We start from the raw sequence: 17,868 nt of genomic DNA, 5'->3' as shown, positions 1-17,868 counted from the left end.
ACACACAACCATGTGGTGCTCAATAGGGTGCCAGTTATTTAAGAGATGTATTCAAGTCCATCTTAAGATGTGGAGCACTGCTGCCTACATGTTGTAATTTAGTATAACTTAATTTGCATAGTAGAATGGTAAAGTATTTATGCTGAACTATTAAAGTATATTTATGTAGAACATTCTCCTACTGTAGTGCTCTCTGCTGGACCTGTGTCATCTTGAAGTTCCAAAACCAGCTGAATAATTAGGTTTGTGTTTAACTTTTTTGTAGACTTTCATTGTGTCCAAACCTTTAAATACTGTTTAAATACCATCCTTTGAAGCAAAGGCATTTTACATTTTTGACAGATTTTGGATTTTTATTCTCATACTTTCTTTTTTAAACTTCTTTGAAATGATCAAGCTAAATAAAACATGTAAAATTGTAAAGGTTTTGTTCAGCTCTCAGTGACTGCAGAGAGGGTTCTAGATCTGATAGGGTTAATTTGCCTGTGGTGGCTCTCTATCTGATGCATGTTTATTAAACTAAATAGTCACTTTCCAAAGAGAAGACATTGAAGGGTAATTTTACTTCACCCATAGAGGAAGTATGATTTAAGAGTTCTCTTCCAAGCTGTTTGTTAGTCACTATTAAGTACACTTATAACACATCCCATTTTTGTTCCACTACCATTTTAAGAATGCTTCCTGTCTTCCTATCACAAATGAACTATTCTAAAATGTCTTTTGCAGACACTTACATGGTCCCGCTGCCATATATGGTCCCACTTTATGTGACTTGAGTAATTTAGTATTCCAGGAGTAGCAGTTTACGATAACCAGAAACTCAGGCCGAGGGGTCAAGGTACTGTATAGTGTCAATTAAGAACGAACCCTGGAAGAGTTAGTTCTCTCATCTGTACTCCATTCTGGAATCCAATCAGCTGCTTGTGAAATGCTCAAGCATAGATTGGTTGAATTCTGATTTGTGCACTGACAGACTTCTTAAACTACATCTACTTCAGAGCCAAAGCAACTTTCAGCCTTTATAAAAGCTTTTTATAAAGGAACCAAGGGCTTCAAGTAGTCCAGTTATTGAAATTCTCAGTTCCCTTACATTACCTCACAGCTGATATACTAGGTATCTCTTACTGGAGAACTTGCATCTTAAATTTAGGTGCTTTGTCAACAGCTGTAGTTAATGGACAGAGATGGTCAGAGTCTGGTACCCTTAAGCACACACCATGACTTTTCACAAGCTGTGCAGACAGCCCTCAGTGTAAAAAGTTGACCATGCCTATCTTAAGGATACAAGCCCTGTAGACAAAGTACGGCTAGATTGCAAAGTTGCTCATCGGCCTCCTACCATAACTGTTAAACAGCTGAGAACTTGTTTGGGTTTTTTTGGTGGGTTTTTACTTTATGCATCCTTTTGTGGTTGGAATGAGTAACTCAGTATTGATAGAGGTGTGATAACTTAAATCATCTCACCTGTCTGTCCCTGATCAGTACACATAGTGATTTTGAGTTTAAAAGCAGCAGCATGTAAAAGCCACCTGTTTTAAAGAAATTGCTGATTATTTACAATGTCAAGCCTTCACTTAAGACATTTCGAACTGCCCTTACATAAAGCAATCAAACAGCTGTTGTGCCAAGTCTGTTCCAGGACTTTCTCAGAGTGATAGATGAGCTAAACCCTTACCTTGCATGTTGTCTATTGTGAGCCAGGCCCACTCTCCCTTCTAGCTCTGAAGTTGTGCTGGTTGCCAACACCCCAAAATGAGAGCAGCAGTGTTATAAAGCCCCAGCTGTGTGCTTTGTCACCAGCAGGGTAGGGAGAGGGAGTAGCTCTGGCAGGAGGATGTGCCTTTCCTGGCCTGATTCTCCTCTGACCAAAATGACAGCTTGTACCTATAGTGCAAGCTCACGGACCATGCCTGTATATGGTTCCAAGACAGATAAAAAGTTAATGGCCAAGGAGATAGTGGAATATAGGTGAGAGAGAGGGGGAGTGAGGTAATAAGAGCTCTGTATAAGCTAGTTTCTCTCACCAACAAGTTGATCTCTAACATCCTGGCACCAACACAGCTACAATATTGCATACATGGACTATACACAATCACACTTTTCCTCCTGCAATCTCATTCATAGCAGGTATTAGGCTCATCTCTCCATAGAGAGCTAACATTTTAGAGGGTCTTTCTGCATTACTGATCTAACAAGGCAGCGGTGGGGAAGCAAGTGCACTCTTGGAGAGACTGATTAGCTTTGAGTTTTCATGCATTTGCTGTTCCTTTATTAGTCATTAAACCTGTGATTTTTTCAATGGAGCTTGATACCTAATTCCAGTTAAAATTCAGTAGGATCAGGGTACTTAATTTGCTTAGGTGATTCTGATAAATGCAGCCTCAGTTAAACTATCCAAAGCTGGTGCTGGAGTCACCTTAGCAAAAATAGGATTACTAAACAACTTTACCTAGTTCTTACATGAAGGCTAAGTTTGGTATGCTGTTCATGGTATTGGGTTGTGTAAAGCCACACTTCAACCCAACTGCCTCAGGGAGATCAAGAGCCATGGACTTGTACGCAAGTGTGACCAATACATAAACACTAACATCAAGTATGGCAGTGGTAAGGAGTGAAGTTTCATTATATCTACTGATGCCTACCAGAAGGATGGTTTACGGGAGGCATTCTGCTTGTTACTGCCACAGTGCTGGAGTAATGGGGGGGCTGCATTTCCCCCCAAAGCAAACTACTTTTCTAAACAAGTCTGTAAAAGGCAACATCTTTCCAAAAGTCAGGTTCTTCCATTGAAAAGGTAGCTGACAGTAATAGGCACAAGGGAATACAAAATTATGTCAACCTGGGAAGATTTATTCTGCTCACTTACATTTGGTTCATTAACAGGTAAGCTGCCAAGTCCCTAGTTTGTGCCCCTCCACCCGCTCAGCACTTAGCTGGACACTATTCCCCACCCCTTAAAGCTCAGTACAAGTATGATATTTTTAAAGCAAGAGGCATTTGAGAATGTAGGCTTTGAAACACAGACATCAAGCCCTTGTGAACAGTTAGTTCAACTTAACACTTCATTTTATTTATCTTTTGAGAGGGAAAGGTGTGTACAAGGACAGAAGTGCTATGTTTCACAATCTTCAGGGATCGTTGTAGTAATGATAAGAGATTGTTCAATAACATCTGTCATAGAGAAGGTCTCATTTGAACATAGTCTCTGTACAGGGATCGCTTCCCCCAGGGAGCTGTGAGAGAGGGATTCCACAATGACTTCTGCAGGCCCCACCTCTAATTCATGGGGGGGCTGGAGTGCTACCACAACAGCTTTTTCATCCTCAATGATCAGGTTCCGCAGCTTTCTCTGCCGGGGGTTGTAGTTTTCAACCCTGTCATGAATCTCCATGTGGCGCCTCAAGTGGGCCTTTAAAAGAAGAGCAATCAAAGTCCATCATTACCCACCTAAAACATGCACAGCAGAGTCTCCTCTTGGTGAGGAATAAGGTCCAGGGTGCAGGAATGTTGGTGGCATAAGAAGTTGGGTCTAATTAGCACTAGGGATGGGGAAATAAATGCACACAGTGAATTCACAACTATAGGAGAACAGACCCCCTCCTCCCAAAAGGCTGTAGGAAGGGGGGGAAATGGCAACAGGTAAGAAGACAAGGCTGGAGTAGCTCTTCCATAGAAACTTCTGTCTCTAACACTTCCTCTATAAGAGAAAAGGTGGTAACAGTCTTTTCTCTTTAAGGCAGCAAAGCAGTGCCATGGAGCAGGATTCCAGCTGTGCAGAGGGAATGGCAGATAGAGCTAGGAGGAAAGAAAGTCCCATTTTTGAAGTCTTCCAGGCTGCTCTAGCAGGGACTCAATCCTCACTAGTTTATCATCCATCACAGCCACTACCCAGGCTGGGAGCAAAAAGCAGAGGCCCATATTTCACACTAGATTTAGGTTTAGTGACCTGCTTTCATAGTATGGTTGCCTCAAATATTTATTAAAGCATTTCATTCTTTTGGGGTTTTTAATCTGAGTGTGATGTCACCTGTCCATGGAAATCTCTTCCTTTGCTTCCTCTCCCCCTCCCCAAGGACTTTGGTTTTAGTAAATGAGATGAGATTTTGGTGGGGTTACAGAGGGAAAACTTGGTCAAAGGAACAAGGGTACTAACTGGTACTGCCCTTTTCACCCCTGCCGGAGCAGTCGGCAACTCAGACACTCCCAAGTGCTGCTCTGCTTCATTCTTGTCTACAATAGACAGTGAACATGCTTCAGTTTAGGACCCGTGTTTTCCCTCCCGAAGAAATACTCCACTTTATAAGACTAATTCTGTTCATCTCTTTGCAAATAGGAAGTTGGTGACTCAACCGAGCTTAGACTTGCTCATTGCAAGTGGAATTAGGAAAACCCCTTACCTGTCGGGTGAACTTGTAACCACATTCAGTGCATTCAAACTTCCTCACTCCTTTGTGTCTGCGAACATGGACACGCAACTGTTCAACAGCTGAGAAGGGAAAGTTAGAAATCATTTATTAGCCACTTGGCTGAACGTGGCAACAATGCATGGTCTGAACACTGCAACAAAGAGTTCTTGAGTTAAACCATCATAGGCCTGAGCTACATTGGAAATGTTACCCTGGCAAGGGACATGATGACAATCCTGCTATCTCAGGACATGGTGAAAGGGAGATTCCTTTTTGAAGAGTTGAAGCCTCAAACTTGGCCAGTTAAGTCACAGGAAAGCTTGAAGGAGAAGGGTTCTCTCCCCTTCCTGCCCATCCATTGCTCTGCTTTCACTAACACAGTTTTGCTGAATATTGCATCAGCAATGGACGTAAGAATCCCTGCAAGAGACTCAATGTTCGACAAAACACAGAAATACTGGATCCACTTCTGTTCTGCAATCAGTTTTAAGAGTCGGACATGTATTTGCCTCTGATTGCCACAGCAGGCAAACAGAATGTCCCAATTCCCTGACAAGCACTTGCATGGTCACTATGAATTAAGACAAAGAGGCTCAAGGCAAATTAGAGGCCTCATAACTCCTGTGCAGGAGGATGCAGCAGCAATGCTGTAATGGGCATTACCTTTGAATGTTTTCCCACAGATCTGGCAGAAGTGTGGTCTTCCTTCCTGATGCCTGCTAGCAATGTGCCTCAGAAGGGGCCCTTTCTCCGTGAACCTCTGATCACAAAACTCACAGCTGAAGGGGCGTTCACCAGTGTGTGTGCGGTTGTGCTTATCCAGACTTGCTATACAGATGAAAGACAAGAAATTTATCCTTCGTGTACAGAAACTTTACCACAGAGTTCCTGCCATTTCTTATGCCTGCTACAGAGCCTGCATAGCCTTCAGACACTATTTTCTTAACGGTTTTAGAAAAAAGATGCAAATGGGAATTCACTGTTTTATGGTTCCCAATACCTTAACTGGTCAGTCTCTCTCCTCCACAGTGTCCAGGCATAAAAGAATAAGGGGATGCTCAATGAAATAAGTAAGTTAATTTGTTAGCTTCATGCAGTAACTTATGGAACTCACTGCACGGGCAGACGGGAGGAGACAAATGTTGTATTTCAAAAAGGACAGAAATATGTAACATCTTAAAAAATCTGCACAAGTTATTTAGGCGCTAGGATAGGCCTATAAAATCTACTTCAGCGCTGCCATGACATGCAGTGAACTTTGAGCAGAGGACACAGCTGATGTCTGGAAAACAGCTGAACATTTTACTTTTGACACGTTTAAAAAAAAAAAAAGTCTTCAAATATACCAGGTTTCAGCTCTGAAAACACTGGGATACATTTTCCCTCCTAGAACCTCAACATCCAGAAAGGTGGGAGGGGGATTTCAACTCTTCCCTTACCTACTATTTCCCAGCATGCTTTTCTGGTAGCTGGCCTTAAGTCTGGGAAAAAAGCAGCTGCCATACTGTCTGGCTACCACAGGCCACTTCTCCCTCCCTCCCAGCTGGTAAGAGGCTTTAGCTTCTATTATGTTTTCCTTTTCTTATTCCTGAGGCAGTATCACACAGTATGAGCCCCAAGGGGGCAGGAAAGAATTGTACAGCGTCTCACTAGGGCTTGCTTACTATGACCCTCCCCTGAAGCTATCAGGTACTGATGCTGCTAGAGGCAGAGTACCAGATGGACCTGTGGTCTGGCCCGTTAGAACACCCCCTGCTCAGGTAACACTCAGGGCTGGAGTTAAGACCAACACATTCAGTGCTTGGGCCCTGGCAGTGGAATAATGTGCACCAAGTGCTGCAGCTCTCCAAGGGCTGGAAGGAGGAGCTGTAACGACAGCCAACTTGGCAAGCCAAGCAAAGGATCCTGTCTGTACCTTGTGTCCTGAAAGTCTTCCCACAGAGATGGCACTGGAAAGGCTTCTCGCCCGTGTGTGTGCGGAGGTGCATGTTGAGGTTGGCTTTCTGGGTGAAGGCGTGATGGCAGAACTCACACACATAGGGACGCTCGTTTCTGGAAGGACAATGAGAACCGTGTTCAGTTTGTTCCTGTCCTGAAGAGTCTCTTTGGTTGGGGAAACAACCCCGACCCACAGCTCTCCATTAGAAGGGTCAGACCCCTGGGAGTTAAGTCAGCTTTCACCGCTGTTCCAAAGTTCCCGAATTCAATCCTGTTTCGAACCTCCCTCAAAACAAGGACTTGAAGAGGTCCAAGAACTGTGATTAATATCCTAGACCAGTCTATAGGTACAAAGAGCAGAAGCCAGAGTCTCTTAGCCCTCAGATGTTACAGCAAGTTCTAGGGACCCCATACTGACAGGGAGCATGAACAAAACAGTGCTGAAATGTGTCGGTGACCTAAAGAACAGGCAATTACTGTATCCGGCTTCATGGTGATCAGCTTCCAAAGACAATGAACAGACTGAGCCAACGGAAGCCACACAAACTGCAAACAGCATATGGGTAAGCTACATCTCTGGGGGAGGAGGCAGTGCTGGCCAGTTCTTGCAGAACCAAGTGCTGGCCTTCCGTGGTACTATTTCTCAAGGGGCCTTTATAATTTGCCCTCCAGGGCCAAGACCACTCAACGGGGTGGTGCCTATCCCTGTCTCGCCTAGTCCATCTCCTGGCCTCTGCAGGACTGGTCCCTGCAATGTGTTCCAGAGATCAGCAGGTCGGCAAGGAAGACAGACAGTAGATGGGGCTGAAGGATATGCCTACACTTGTGCCTTACCTGTGTTTAGCCTTGATGTGCATCTGTAAGCCATTGCGACTCGAAGCCCTGTGCCCACACTCCTCGCAGACAAAAAGTTTCTCTCCTCGGTGCTTGAATGCCTCATGAAGGCGCAACTCCGTTCGAGACAGGAAACATTTGGAGCAGGCAGAGCACTACAAGTCCACAGGGAGGGATTAGGATCAGAGGCCAACAGCAGGAGTTCTGTCACACGCTCAGGGAACTGACTTCCCAGAGACTACAGCCAAGAGCAAAAGCGCAAGGCCCAGGCCAAGCCTCTGGTGGACACAGGTCTCCTCCAGATGAGGATTAGAGGCTGCCAGCTTCTAAATTACAGAGTCAACCCAGCTGATGTTCTTTGCCTGGCACGCCACCACACTAGGACCAGATGAAAGTTAGGATCCTTTGATTATCCATCACTGCCTCATGCCACTGCACTAGCATCCCTCCTCCCTCTGTAATAATTCAAGATTGCCATCGACCCATTCCATGTTTTACTCCAAAAATGTCAGCTCTGCCCACCCCACATTAGTCTTGCCCCTCCTTACCGCATGTGGTTTTGGAGCACCATGTAACTTTATCATATGGCTTTGAAGATCCTTCTTTTGCATGAACTGTTGTACACAGGAGGGACACTGAAATACATGAGACAAGAGTCAGCCTCTGGCCATTTCCAGATAACTTACCGTAACTGAGTTAGAAGAGCTTACGGTTTCACTAATGCAGAGAGGCCAAAGGGGCTTGGCCAAGGAGAAAGAAGAGAAAAGATGCAAGACATAAAATCCTTCCCCAATGCCTTTCCACTTGCCTACAACATGTAACCACACACAAGCCCCCAAAGCTCCAGGTGCATCCTTGGCACTCACACCCAGGCTATAATCCTTGGGCTCTGTGCTGCATTTTCCCCTCCAAGACACATGCCCTTTATCAAGGAGATGAGTGATACGTGGAGCACATCTATGGTCTGGCGACAGGAAGAAGGGATCGGTGGGATCAGTACTTTAAGACACAGGATAAATGCAGCTGCCATAAAAGGAAGGGAATAAACCAAAACAATATTCTTAAGGTGTAGGCAGCAGCCCAGTGACCTATGCACGTCCACAGCACCAGCCCAAATTCCTTGAGTCACTGCCACAAGGTAGTGCATGCTCTCAGTGCAAGGCCTGGCTGGGTGTGGTCAGTCCCTCAACCCCTGAATAGAAAGGCATCTTTGCACACATGCCCCTCTTTCTTTTCATGACAGCATCTCTCAGTCATTCCCAGGAATGCTCAAGGGCCCACTGTGCTGACCTTATAAGGCATTTCCCCGGTGTGTGACACCATGTGCAGCCGTAATTCCATTCGCCTCTTAAATATCTCCTGGCAGACTGAACAGGTGAAAACCTGAAAGACAGGAGGAGAGGAGATAGTCAGCGAGACCCTTATGAAAAAGCAGCTCTGCTTATGGAGAGGCAAGAAAGGAAGGACACAGGCAAAGGGGACAGAAGATAAAGCAAAAACCTGGCATAGGAAACAGGGGCATATCAGAATGCAGACTCCTCACAGTTTGAGAGCTTGGTTAGGACACTGTTTGGCATGTGACCTGTAAACATTATGTCCTCTTTATAATACACAGTCAGAATATTCGGGTTATACCAAACTCCAATATTTGTCCCAAAAACCCAAACCAAAGCAAGTGGGGACTACACTTGCTGCACCAACCCTCGCTTTCTTGCTGCAAGTCACTGTCCACGGCCCACACGGGACCGGTACACGCTTCCGCAGGAAGCTCAGCTGGCAGACAGCAGAGGACAGATGAAGTAGTTTCAATGTTATTCTGAATTTCAATGGCTGAGGTTGATCTTGGTTCTAGGACGCTGCAGCGGAGGCTCTAATTCTGCTCATGTTCCCAACTGCCCAGCAAAATGGACAAACTCACAGGATTTACTGCTATGCCTAGTGTTTATTTCCTGGTGAGATGGCCTTGGCTTGCCAGAGGGACACATCCTTCTCTAAACTAGCCAGCGTTTGGGCTAACTTCCCATCAGCACAGAAAGGCAGTGGATGTAACAGACCCAGCACTGCACAGAGCATCAATGCACACAACGTCCCATTTTATAGAAACTCCTTAATCTAAACAGAAGTTATTTTATTCTAGCCTCCCAGTGTTGGACCCAAACTCTTACCACATGGCACCCCCAGAGAAGTCTTTCTCTGGATAGACAGCTCAGGTTACAGCTCTAGGCAAGAAGCGAACAAAGCAAGTGGCTGTAGACATGCTATGTTTGAGCTGCTGCTTTAACAATTTAACAGCTGCTGTCTCCTGCTCCTCCCTTGACAGTTCCCAGAAGTACCTGCTCCGAACGGTTCATACAGTTCCTAGCTTCATGCTCCAGCAGATTCTCCTTCCTAAAATAACATTTACCACATTTGGAACATTCAAATGGCTTTTCTCCAGTGTGTTTCCTAAAAGGAATACAAACAGAGTATCTGTAATTCTCAGTCTTTAACAGCAAAGACAAATATTTCCTTGGGACAGATTAGGGAGCCACTCACACAACAGGATCCCAAGTTACAGCCAGGATGCTAGTAGTCTGAACTGTTTTACACTGGAGAAGCAGACTCCCAGAGACAATGGGTTATTTTCACAATTAACCAAATCTGTCCTGTGGCTTGAGAGGCTTCATGAACAGTTACAGGACCTTCACTCGACTCAGTGTCATTTCTAGGTCCACACTCCCCATCATAGCCTAGTTTAAAAGAGGCTAGTGAAGCATTGCTCATTTTCAGCCAGCTATTTGGAGCCAGGGGACAATAAAAACTTTATAAACTCAGACATAGTTAAATGTTGTTCACACCAACACATTATCTGTGGTCAAAGTTGTTAGGATTTTAAGCTGTATTCTAAGAGACCCTTCTGAATGCTGTCCTTTAGGAAGCCGGTTTGCTGCTCCCATGGTATTTCAGAGCATCAGTTCACCAAGGCTCTCCTGCAGAATGCTCACCCTTGGCTTCTCCAGAAGACAGCCATCATCTCAGTCATGCTCTCTGTCCCCCACTAACATGCTGCAGTTTAAGGTAGGAAATGCTGACCTGTGAAACTAAGGTGACTGTCACAGACCTGTGTCTGCATTTTAAAGAAGGAACCTGGAGCTCCCTCCTCCTGCGGCTACTGTGGGCTAGATCTCCCTTTAGGCATTAGTTACCACTCTGAAGTCCTACACCATATTTTTCCCTTGTTGCTATAGGGCTAAGAGCTCCATTCGCCCTCCGGCTCTAGGATTGTTTTAAAGTTGTTTTTAACAACAAGCAAGTCTAGGCAGCTCCACGGTCAGAGGCTGATCAAATTTTAACAGGTGGCAGTTCCTCCGCACTTGTGCTGAGATCTGCTCCCAGGTGCTGCATCTCCTGTAACAGCCCCTCGACACAGGCAAGCTCTTATCTCCGTTCGAGCTACACTGATCTCCAGCCCAGACTTGAGAGAGTGGAAGAGGCTTGAGAGGAGTTATTTACTCAAACCTTTAGAGTAGGTGAGCAAACTTTTTGGCCCGAGGGCCACATCTGGGTATGGAAATTGTATGGCAGGCCACGAATGCTCATGAAATTGGAGTTGGAGTGCAGGAAGGGGTGAGGGCTCTGGCCAGGGGTTAGGGCTCTAGGGTGGGACCAGAAATTAGGAGTTCAGGGTGCAGGAGGGGGCTCTGGAGAGTTCGAGGGGAGGGGATGAAGGCTCTGGCTGAGGTGCAGGCGATGGGGATGAGGGGTTTGGAGTGCAGGAGGGTGCTCCAAGCTGGGACTGAGGGGTTTGGAGGATGGGACTTGGATAAGGGCTGGGGCAGGAGGCTGGGGCACAGGAGGGGGATCGGGGTGCAGGCTCCAGGCAGCGCTTACCTCAAGCAGCTCCCGGAAGCTGTGGCATGTCTCCCCTCTGGCTCCTACGCGGAGGTGCAGCCAGGCAGCTCTGCACGCTACCCCATCCACAGGCGCCGCTCCACAGTTCCCAGCCAATGAGAGCTGCAGGGGAGGGGCTTGGGGCGGAGGCAGTGTGCGGAGCCCACTGGCTACCCCTACGCGTAGGAGCCGGAGAGGGGACATGCTGCTGCTTCCTGGAGCCGCAGCACGTGCGAACGGAGCGGCCCCCGACCCCACTGCCCAGCTGGAGTGGATCAAGCCCCAGACCTTGCTCCCCAGTGGGAGCTTGAGCGTCGGATTAAATCAGATGGCAGGCTGGATGTGCTTTAGAGACATTTCAGACACTCATAAATTCAGCACATTTCAAGAAGTTGTTTTTCTCACCCCCAACTGAAGCCCTAACAGCTAGCTGGGTTCAGTACCCCAGTCAGTGCTGAAAGGGTCACAATGCCAAAAAGTGACTCCAAGAGTCTATACAGAGGGTCTTACTAGTATCTGCCCCTGGCCAACTGCAAACAGGAAATGTGATCCAGCAAAACGTAAAAAGGCAGCTGGGAAATGCTAGGACTAGGTGCTTCCTCTAGCAAAGATCCTCAGTACCCCAGGAGGTTTTCCATCCTGGAACTGGAGCTTTCTCTAAACAAGTAAAAGACTCCTACAGGCAGAGACTATTCTCTCAGGTCTCGCCTGCCTCCCAGTACTATTATTTCATTGCCTAAACCAGTGTGTTTAAGTTCAGAAATGAGCTCAAGTTCAACTACTCAGCACGACTGCTCTGTATAGCCCAGCCCTGCGGGAAGCCAGTCAGGGCACAGGTCCCTCTTACTGTGGGTAAGGTACAGAAATAAAAATCAGAATGTTTACCTGTTGTGCACTTTTAGATAATATTTGCTGAGGAAGGTTTTATGACATGTGGGGCATTCAACCGGCACAGCTGTACCTTTTCTGTTCCCAGGAGTCCCAGCCTCTACCAGCCCAGCATTCCCTGCAGGCTCCGAACTGAGAGGCTTTTTTGCCAAATTTGATTTCTTTCTGGTCCTCAGGGTCTTTTTCTCAGGAATGTAATCTTCACCTGTTTCCTCATGAACTTCTCCATCATCTTCTGCTGCCACGTCATCAGAGACTTGAACAACCTGCATTTCCCACTGCGATGGAACAGGGAGCCATTACGTTAACTCAATGAGCACCTTAGACAGAACAAGAAATCGTATCTACAGCGGTACTGCAATATCTTAGAAGTCAGCTAAATTCTGGAGCTTGTGGACAGCACCATTGTCTGATGACAAGACGCTTTCAGGAAAATAAAACAAACTCAGTGGATTTGACTAAGAACATTTCCCAATAACTCCCACAGGGCAGAGTCTGACTCTTGTCTACTGTACGTGTTTAGCTTGTTCCAGTGCTGTAAGAGGATAACTTTCCCACCCTGCAAACACTCACCCAGTCACACGCCTCCTGACAAGTATCTCTGCATCTTTTGCAGCAGCTGATGTAAACTGCTTCCTGGCTAGTCTGATTTTTTTAAAACCTAACGAAACTAAACTCTGTTGCTGTATACAGGAATCAGTCCCTGTCTTTGCCAACACCACCCTGAACCCATTATCTTAGCTCGTATAGAAACAGTTATTAGCCATCGAAGAGTTACCCAGCCCTCTTCAAACTCCAGCCAGTGTGTGTCTCATTAGCCTCCTGAAATACTGACTCTCAAAGGGCCAATATACACTGCACAAGAAGGTATTTCTGTTCAGTGGTTCTGAAGTTCCTGACCTTAAAATAATTTCATAATGAAATTTTATCATGTCTTTGAGCCAAAGTACTTCTTTAATTTAAGATGTCCAGTTTCTTCCTTTTTGAATACACAAACTCATTAAGAATTTCAGATGTGTTGGCTTTGCTCTAGGAAAGTAATTAACCCAATTAATATGAAAAGTATCAAATACTTTGTACTCTGTAATAGCCTGCATTTGTGGAGCTCAAAGTAGTTACAAATAGTAGCCAATTAAGCCTCAGTGTCCCTGAGATATAGGTCAACCTTTTCCCTCCTTTACAAATGGGGGACACTAAGGTCCACAGAGATTAAGTGACCTGTTCAAGGACACACAGCAATTCTGTGGCAGAGTCAGGAATAGAACCCACATCTCCTGAGTCCCACTCCTGTACTTAAACCACCATCCTTGCCCTCTTATCACACTGGCTCTGTTGAGATTAGCAGACATCCTATATGCTTGATGCTCAGTTTTCAGGAGCAAATCTCTCCCTGCTTAAGTTTTAAACCTTTAGTTCTAAGGAGAGTAGTTTCTTAGTTCATAAAAGAAACCCTGTTAGGACATGCTCCACGCACCACCTCATTGCTGATGCCTCTGTCTTCAGTGCCTCCTCTTTTAGGTGGCCTTTTTATTTCTTTACATTCCTGGGTGTTCTTTACTTCACCTGAATTGCTCAATGCATTTGTTTTAACAGCCCTTTTAAGCCTTTCCCTAAGAAGAGACGGGCTCCCACTTGGTCCCTGGGTTAGTTTGGCTCTCCTAGTGCAGCAGCTGGGGCTGGCTTCACTAGCAACATTAGCTTTAGACAAGGCTTTGATAGCTTCTTCTCCGTCCGAGTCTGTTGGCTGCTTTAAGTGACCATTAAGATCTTCCCTAGGACCTTTCTCGTGAAGGCACCGGTTGTTTAGATCACTGCCATCAAAGCATTTTGGCTTGAAGCTCTGACACAGCTCCACAGCTTCAGGGACACAAAGTTCCTTGGCAGCGACAAGCACCTTCTCCCGGTTCTCTGAGGTAAGTGCGAGGTGTCCAGTGTAGAAGAAGTCCAGCAGGAGCTCAAAGATCTCCGCAAAGCTCTCAGGGAGAATGATGCTGCTGGAGGCTCCATCTCCGTACAAACTCTGGAAGAAGCAGCTGCAGCAAGCCAGGACGCTCCAGTGGGCTTTGAACACCAGCCCGCCCACATCCAGGGTAGCATCACAGTACTGGCCCTTCTCCCGCTGCTTGTTCAGCTCCTGCAGGACACGGACACTGTGCTGGACAAAGGAGCCATCCATGGTCTGCAGGGAGAGGAGGCGGGGGTGAGCCAGCGGCGCTTGGGCCAAGGGCTGCCAGGGGAGGCAGAAAAGAAAGCAGCTGGGGGGGGGAGGGAGGCTCCAGGTCACCCTCCCCAGGAGGCATCCCCTCCAGTCCACCCCAGGAGAGACATCGCCTCCCCCGCAATCCCTCCGGCCCACCCCTGCGGGGGGGACGTCGCCTCCCCCCCCCCCCACCAACCCACCCCTGGGGGGGACGGGACGACATCGCCTCCCCCCTGCCAACCCCTCCGGTCCGCCCCGGGGGGGGGGGGACATCACCTCCCCCCCAACCCCTCCGGTCCGCCCCGCCCCAGCCCGCCCCTGGGGGGGAAATCGCCTCCCCCCCCAACCCCTCCGGTCCGCCCCTGGGGGGCGGGGGAAATCGCCTCCCCCCCCCAACCCCTCCGGTCCGCCCCTGGGGGGCGGGGGAAATCGCCTCCCCCCCCAACCCCTCCGGTCCGCCCCTGGGGGGCGGGGGACATCACCTCCCCCCCAACCCCTCCCGTCCGCCCCGACCCGACCCGACCCGGCCCGCCCCTGGGGGGGGAAATCGCCTCCCCCCCCCGCCAACCCCTCCGGTCCGGTCCGGTCCGGTCCGGCCCGCCCCTGGGGGGGGACATCACCTCCGCCCCCCAACCCCTCCGGTCCGCCCCGGGGGGGGGACACCGCCCCGCCCCCCGCGCCAAGGTCCCCCCACCTCCGCGGGCGGGCGGGTCCCGGCACCGGCGTGGGACAGGGGGCGCCCGAGGGCCCCGACAGGGAACCGAGCGCGGCTACTGGGGGAGCCGGGCCGCCGCCATCTTGGGGAAGCGCCGGACGTGACGTGACGTGACGGGGCGGGGCGGGGCCTGTGAGTCCCGACGGGGGATGGGGGGACCGAAGGGGGGGAGCGAGGATGGGGGTCCCGGGGGGGGCGGAGGACTGAAGGGGGGAGCGAGGATGGGGGTCCCGGGGGGACTGAAGGGGGGAGCTAGATTGGGGGTCATTGGGGGGTCTGGGGGGACTGAAGGGAGGAGCGAGGATGGGGGTCACAGGAGGGTCTGGGGGGACTGAAGGGAGGAGCAAGGATGGGGGTCATGGGGGGAGGGGGCTGAAGGGGGAGCTAGATTGGGGGTCATTGGGGGGTCTGGGGGGACTGAAGGGAGGAGCGAGGATGGGGGTCACAGGAGGGTCTGGGGGGACTGAAGGGAGGAGCGAGGATGGGGGTCATGGGGGGAGGGGGCTGAAGGGGGAGCTAGATTGGGGGTCATTGGGGGGTCTGGGGGGACTGAAGGGGGGAGCGAGGATGGGGGTCCCGGGGGGACTGAAGGGGGGAGCTAGATTGGGGGTCATTGGGAGGTCTGGGGGGACTGAAGGGGGGAGTGAGGATGGGGGTCATGGGGGGGAGGGGGCTGAAGGGGGGAGCTAGATTGGGGGTCATTGGGGGGACTGAAGGGAGGAGCGAGGATGGGGGTCACAGGAGGGTCTGGGGGGACTGAAGGGAGGAGCGAGGATGGGGGTCATGGGGGGAGGGGGCTGAAGGGGGAGCTAGATTGGGGGTCATTGGGGGGTCTGGGGGGACTGAAGGGAGGAGCGAGGATGGGGGTCACAGGAGGGTCTGGGGGGACTGAAGGGAGGAGCGAGGATGGGGGTCATGGGGGGAGGGGGCTGAAGGGGAGCTAGATTGGGGGTCATTGGGGGGTCTGGGGGGACTGAAGGGGGGAGCGAGGATGGGGTCATGGGGGGTGGGTTGTGGGGCTAGGGGTAGCGCGGGGCCTGGGAGGCTCTTGGGCGTTGCCTGGGTTGTGAGCCGGGGGGCACAGCTGAGCCCTGTCCCCAATTCCCCCCCCATGACCAGGGGCAAACCCGTTGCCCCCCCCGCCCCCCAGCAGCAAGCCGTGCCCTGGGGGGTGCTGCAGCCGGGCTCACTGTGGTCCCTGCGCTGTTCCTGCCGGGCGATGGCGGAGGGAGCCGCTGGCCGTGCCTGTGGCAGCTGGCTTTGGCCTAGTACTGTGCCCGGAGCCCCTGAGCAGGGTGGACGATGTAACCCTGCTCTCCACGGGAAGAAAGCCTTGAGTGATCACAGCCCTGGCCCCTCTGGAGAGCAAACAAATTCTCGAGGTTCCTGCAGGTTCATGGAGGGGTGAGGGGTGCTGGCTCTCGATGCCACTGAAAGGGAACCAGACTTAAAGGAGGACCATGGGTCATGGGATTTGTCAGAAAGCACAAGAGAGGAGCAAGTGTGAACTCCAGGGAGCGATTCCCCAGAGACCATCTAAAAGGCTTCTGGTTTCAGAGTGGGAGCTGTGTTAGTCTCTATCAGCAAAAACAACGAGGAGTCCTTGAGGCACCATAGAGACTAACACATTTATTTGGGCATAAGCTTTCATGGGTTAAAACCCACTTCATCGGATGCATGGAGTGGAAAATACAGGAGCAGGTATAAATACGTGAAAAGATGGGAGTTGCCTTACCAACTGATCCCCCTCTTGGTAAGGCAACTCCCATCTTTTCATGTGCTGTGTATTTATACCTGCTCCTGTATTTTCCACTCTATGCATCCGATGAAGTGGGTTTTAGCGATGTGTTAGCGAGAGGCTGCAAACCATAGTGTAGCTGAGGCTGAGAATCTTTTCAGAGAGGGCTGTGTGACACCCAGTATGGACGGCCCAGAATTTGAAGTTTCAAGTTCTGGGATCAAATTTTCTTCTGGTGTTAACTGGTGTAGCTCCACTGAAGGCAAAATAGCTGCACCAACTCTCACCAACAGACAATGAGACCCGTGCATAGCTTTGATGGTTCATTTCACTTTACGATCAGAATGTCTGCTTTCTCCAGTTTGAGGATGTGGTTTTTGGTCCTTGGTATCTCTGTGCAGGAGCCTCCTGAGCTGCTCACTGCTGCTGTTAATCCGACCCCTCATCTTCTCAGCTGTGGGAAGAATGAACACTCATTTGCTGTTGTGGGTTGAGTATGTGCCTGAAAGGTCTGGAAGGAATCACTGTCTTCTGACCTCTGATATGGATCAGAATTACCTTTTGCTTTGTTTCAGAGTAACAGCCATGTTAGTCTGTATTCGCAAAAAGAAAAGGAGTACTTGTGGCACCTTAGAGACTAACCAATTTATTTGAGCATGAGCTTTCGTGAGCTACAGCTCACTTCATCAGATGCATACCGTGGAAACTGCAGCAGACTTTATATATACACAGAGAATATGAAACAATACCTCCTCCCACCCCACTGTCCTGCTGGTAATAGCTTATCTAAAGTAATCATCAGGTTAGGCCATTTCCAGCACAAATCCAGGTTTTCTCACCCTCCACCCCCGCACACAAATTCACTCTCCTGCTGGTGACAGCCCATCCAAAGTGACAACTCTTTACACATTGTGCATGATAATCAAGTTAGGCCATTTCCTGCACAAATCCAGGTTCTCTCACTCCCTCACCCCCCTCCAAAAACCCACCCCCATACACACACAAACTCACTCTCCTGCTGGTAATAGCTCATCCAAACTGACCACTCTCCAAGTTTAAATCCAAGTTAAACCAGAACATCTGGGGGGGGGGGGGGCAGGCTTTGTGTGTGTGTGTTTCTGCATCAAGGAGTTCAGTGAAATAATGCACAGAGCTGTTGTCACAAGGGAAACCCAGCAACTTTCTGGAGTCTGGCTGGAATCCTGCAGGGCCACTGTTCTCCTTTATTTATGTATGATAATGGATGTCTCTCTCAAATGGCAGGCTTCCACTTTAGATC

At 49.3% G+C, this 17,868-nt stretch overlaps 1 protein-coding gene across 2 annotated transcripts; it reads right to left on the bottom strand.

Moving 5' to 3' along the window:
- Positions 1-3,048: 3,048 nt before the first annotated feature.
- On the bottom strand, positions 3,049-14,941 carry ZBTB48 (zinc finger and BTB domain containing 48). 2 transcript variants are annotated; one of them, XM_077837058.1, is made up of 11 exons: positions 14,831-14,941; positions 13,411-14,115; positions 11,934-12,214; positions 9,512-9,623; positions 8,469-8,561; positions 7,727-7,813; positions 7,179-7,333; positions 6,322-6,458; positions 5,070-5,234; positions 4,398-4,486; positions 3,049-3,409 (listed from the first exon to the last, which is right to left on the bottom strand). In XM_077837058.1, exons 2-11 carry the CDS (start codon positions 14,110-14,112, stop codon positions 3,113-3,115), a joined length of 2,118 nt encoding a protein of 705 aa, XP_077693184.1. In that variant the 5' UTR covers positions 14,113-14,115; positions 14,831-14,941; the 3' UTR covers positions 3,049-3,112. The 2 variants fall into 2 exon arrangements, with proteins under 2 accessions (XP_077693184.1, XP_077693185.1); XM_077837059.1 differs by having other exon boundaries at positions 13,411-14,163; positions 14,831-14,932.
- Between the last annotated feature and the right edge of the window lie 2,927 nt (positions 14,942-17,868).

Source organism: Eretmochelys imbricata, chromosome 18, assembly GCF_965152235.1.
Source record: "Eretmochelys imbricata isolate rEreImb1 chromosome 18, rEreImb1.hap1, whole genome shotgun sequence".
Taxonomy (NCBI): domain Eukaryota; kingdom Metazoa; phylum Chordata; order Testudines; family Cheloniidae; genus Eretmochelys; species Eretmochelys imbricata.
Note: the sequence above shows the minus strand (reverse complement) of the source record. Positions and strands in the feature narration are given on the sequence as shown.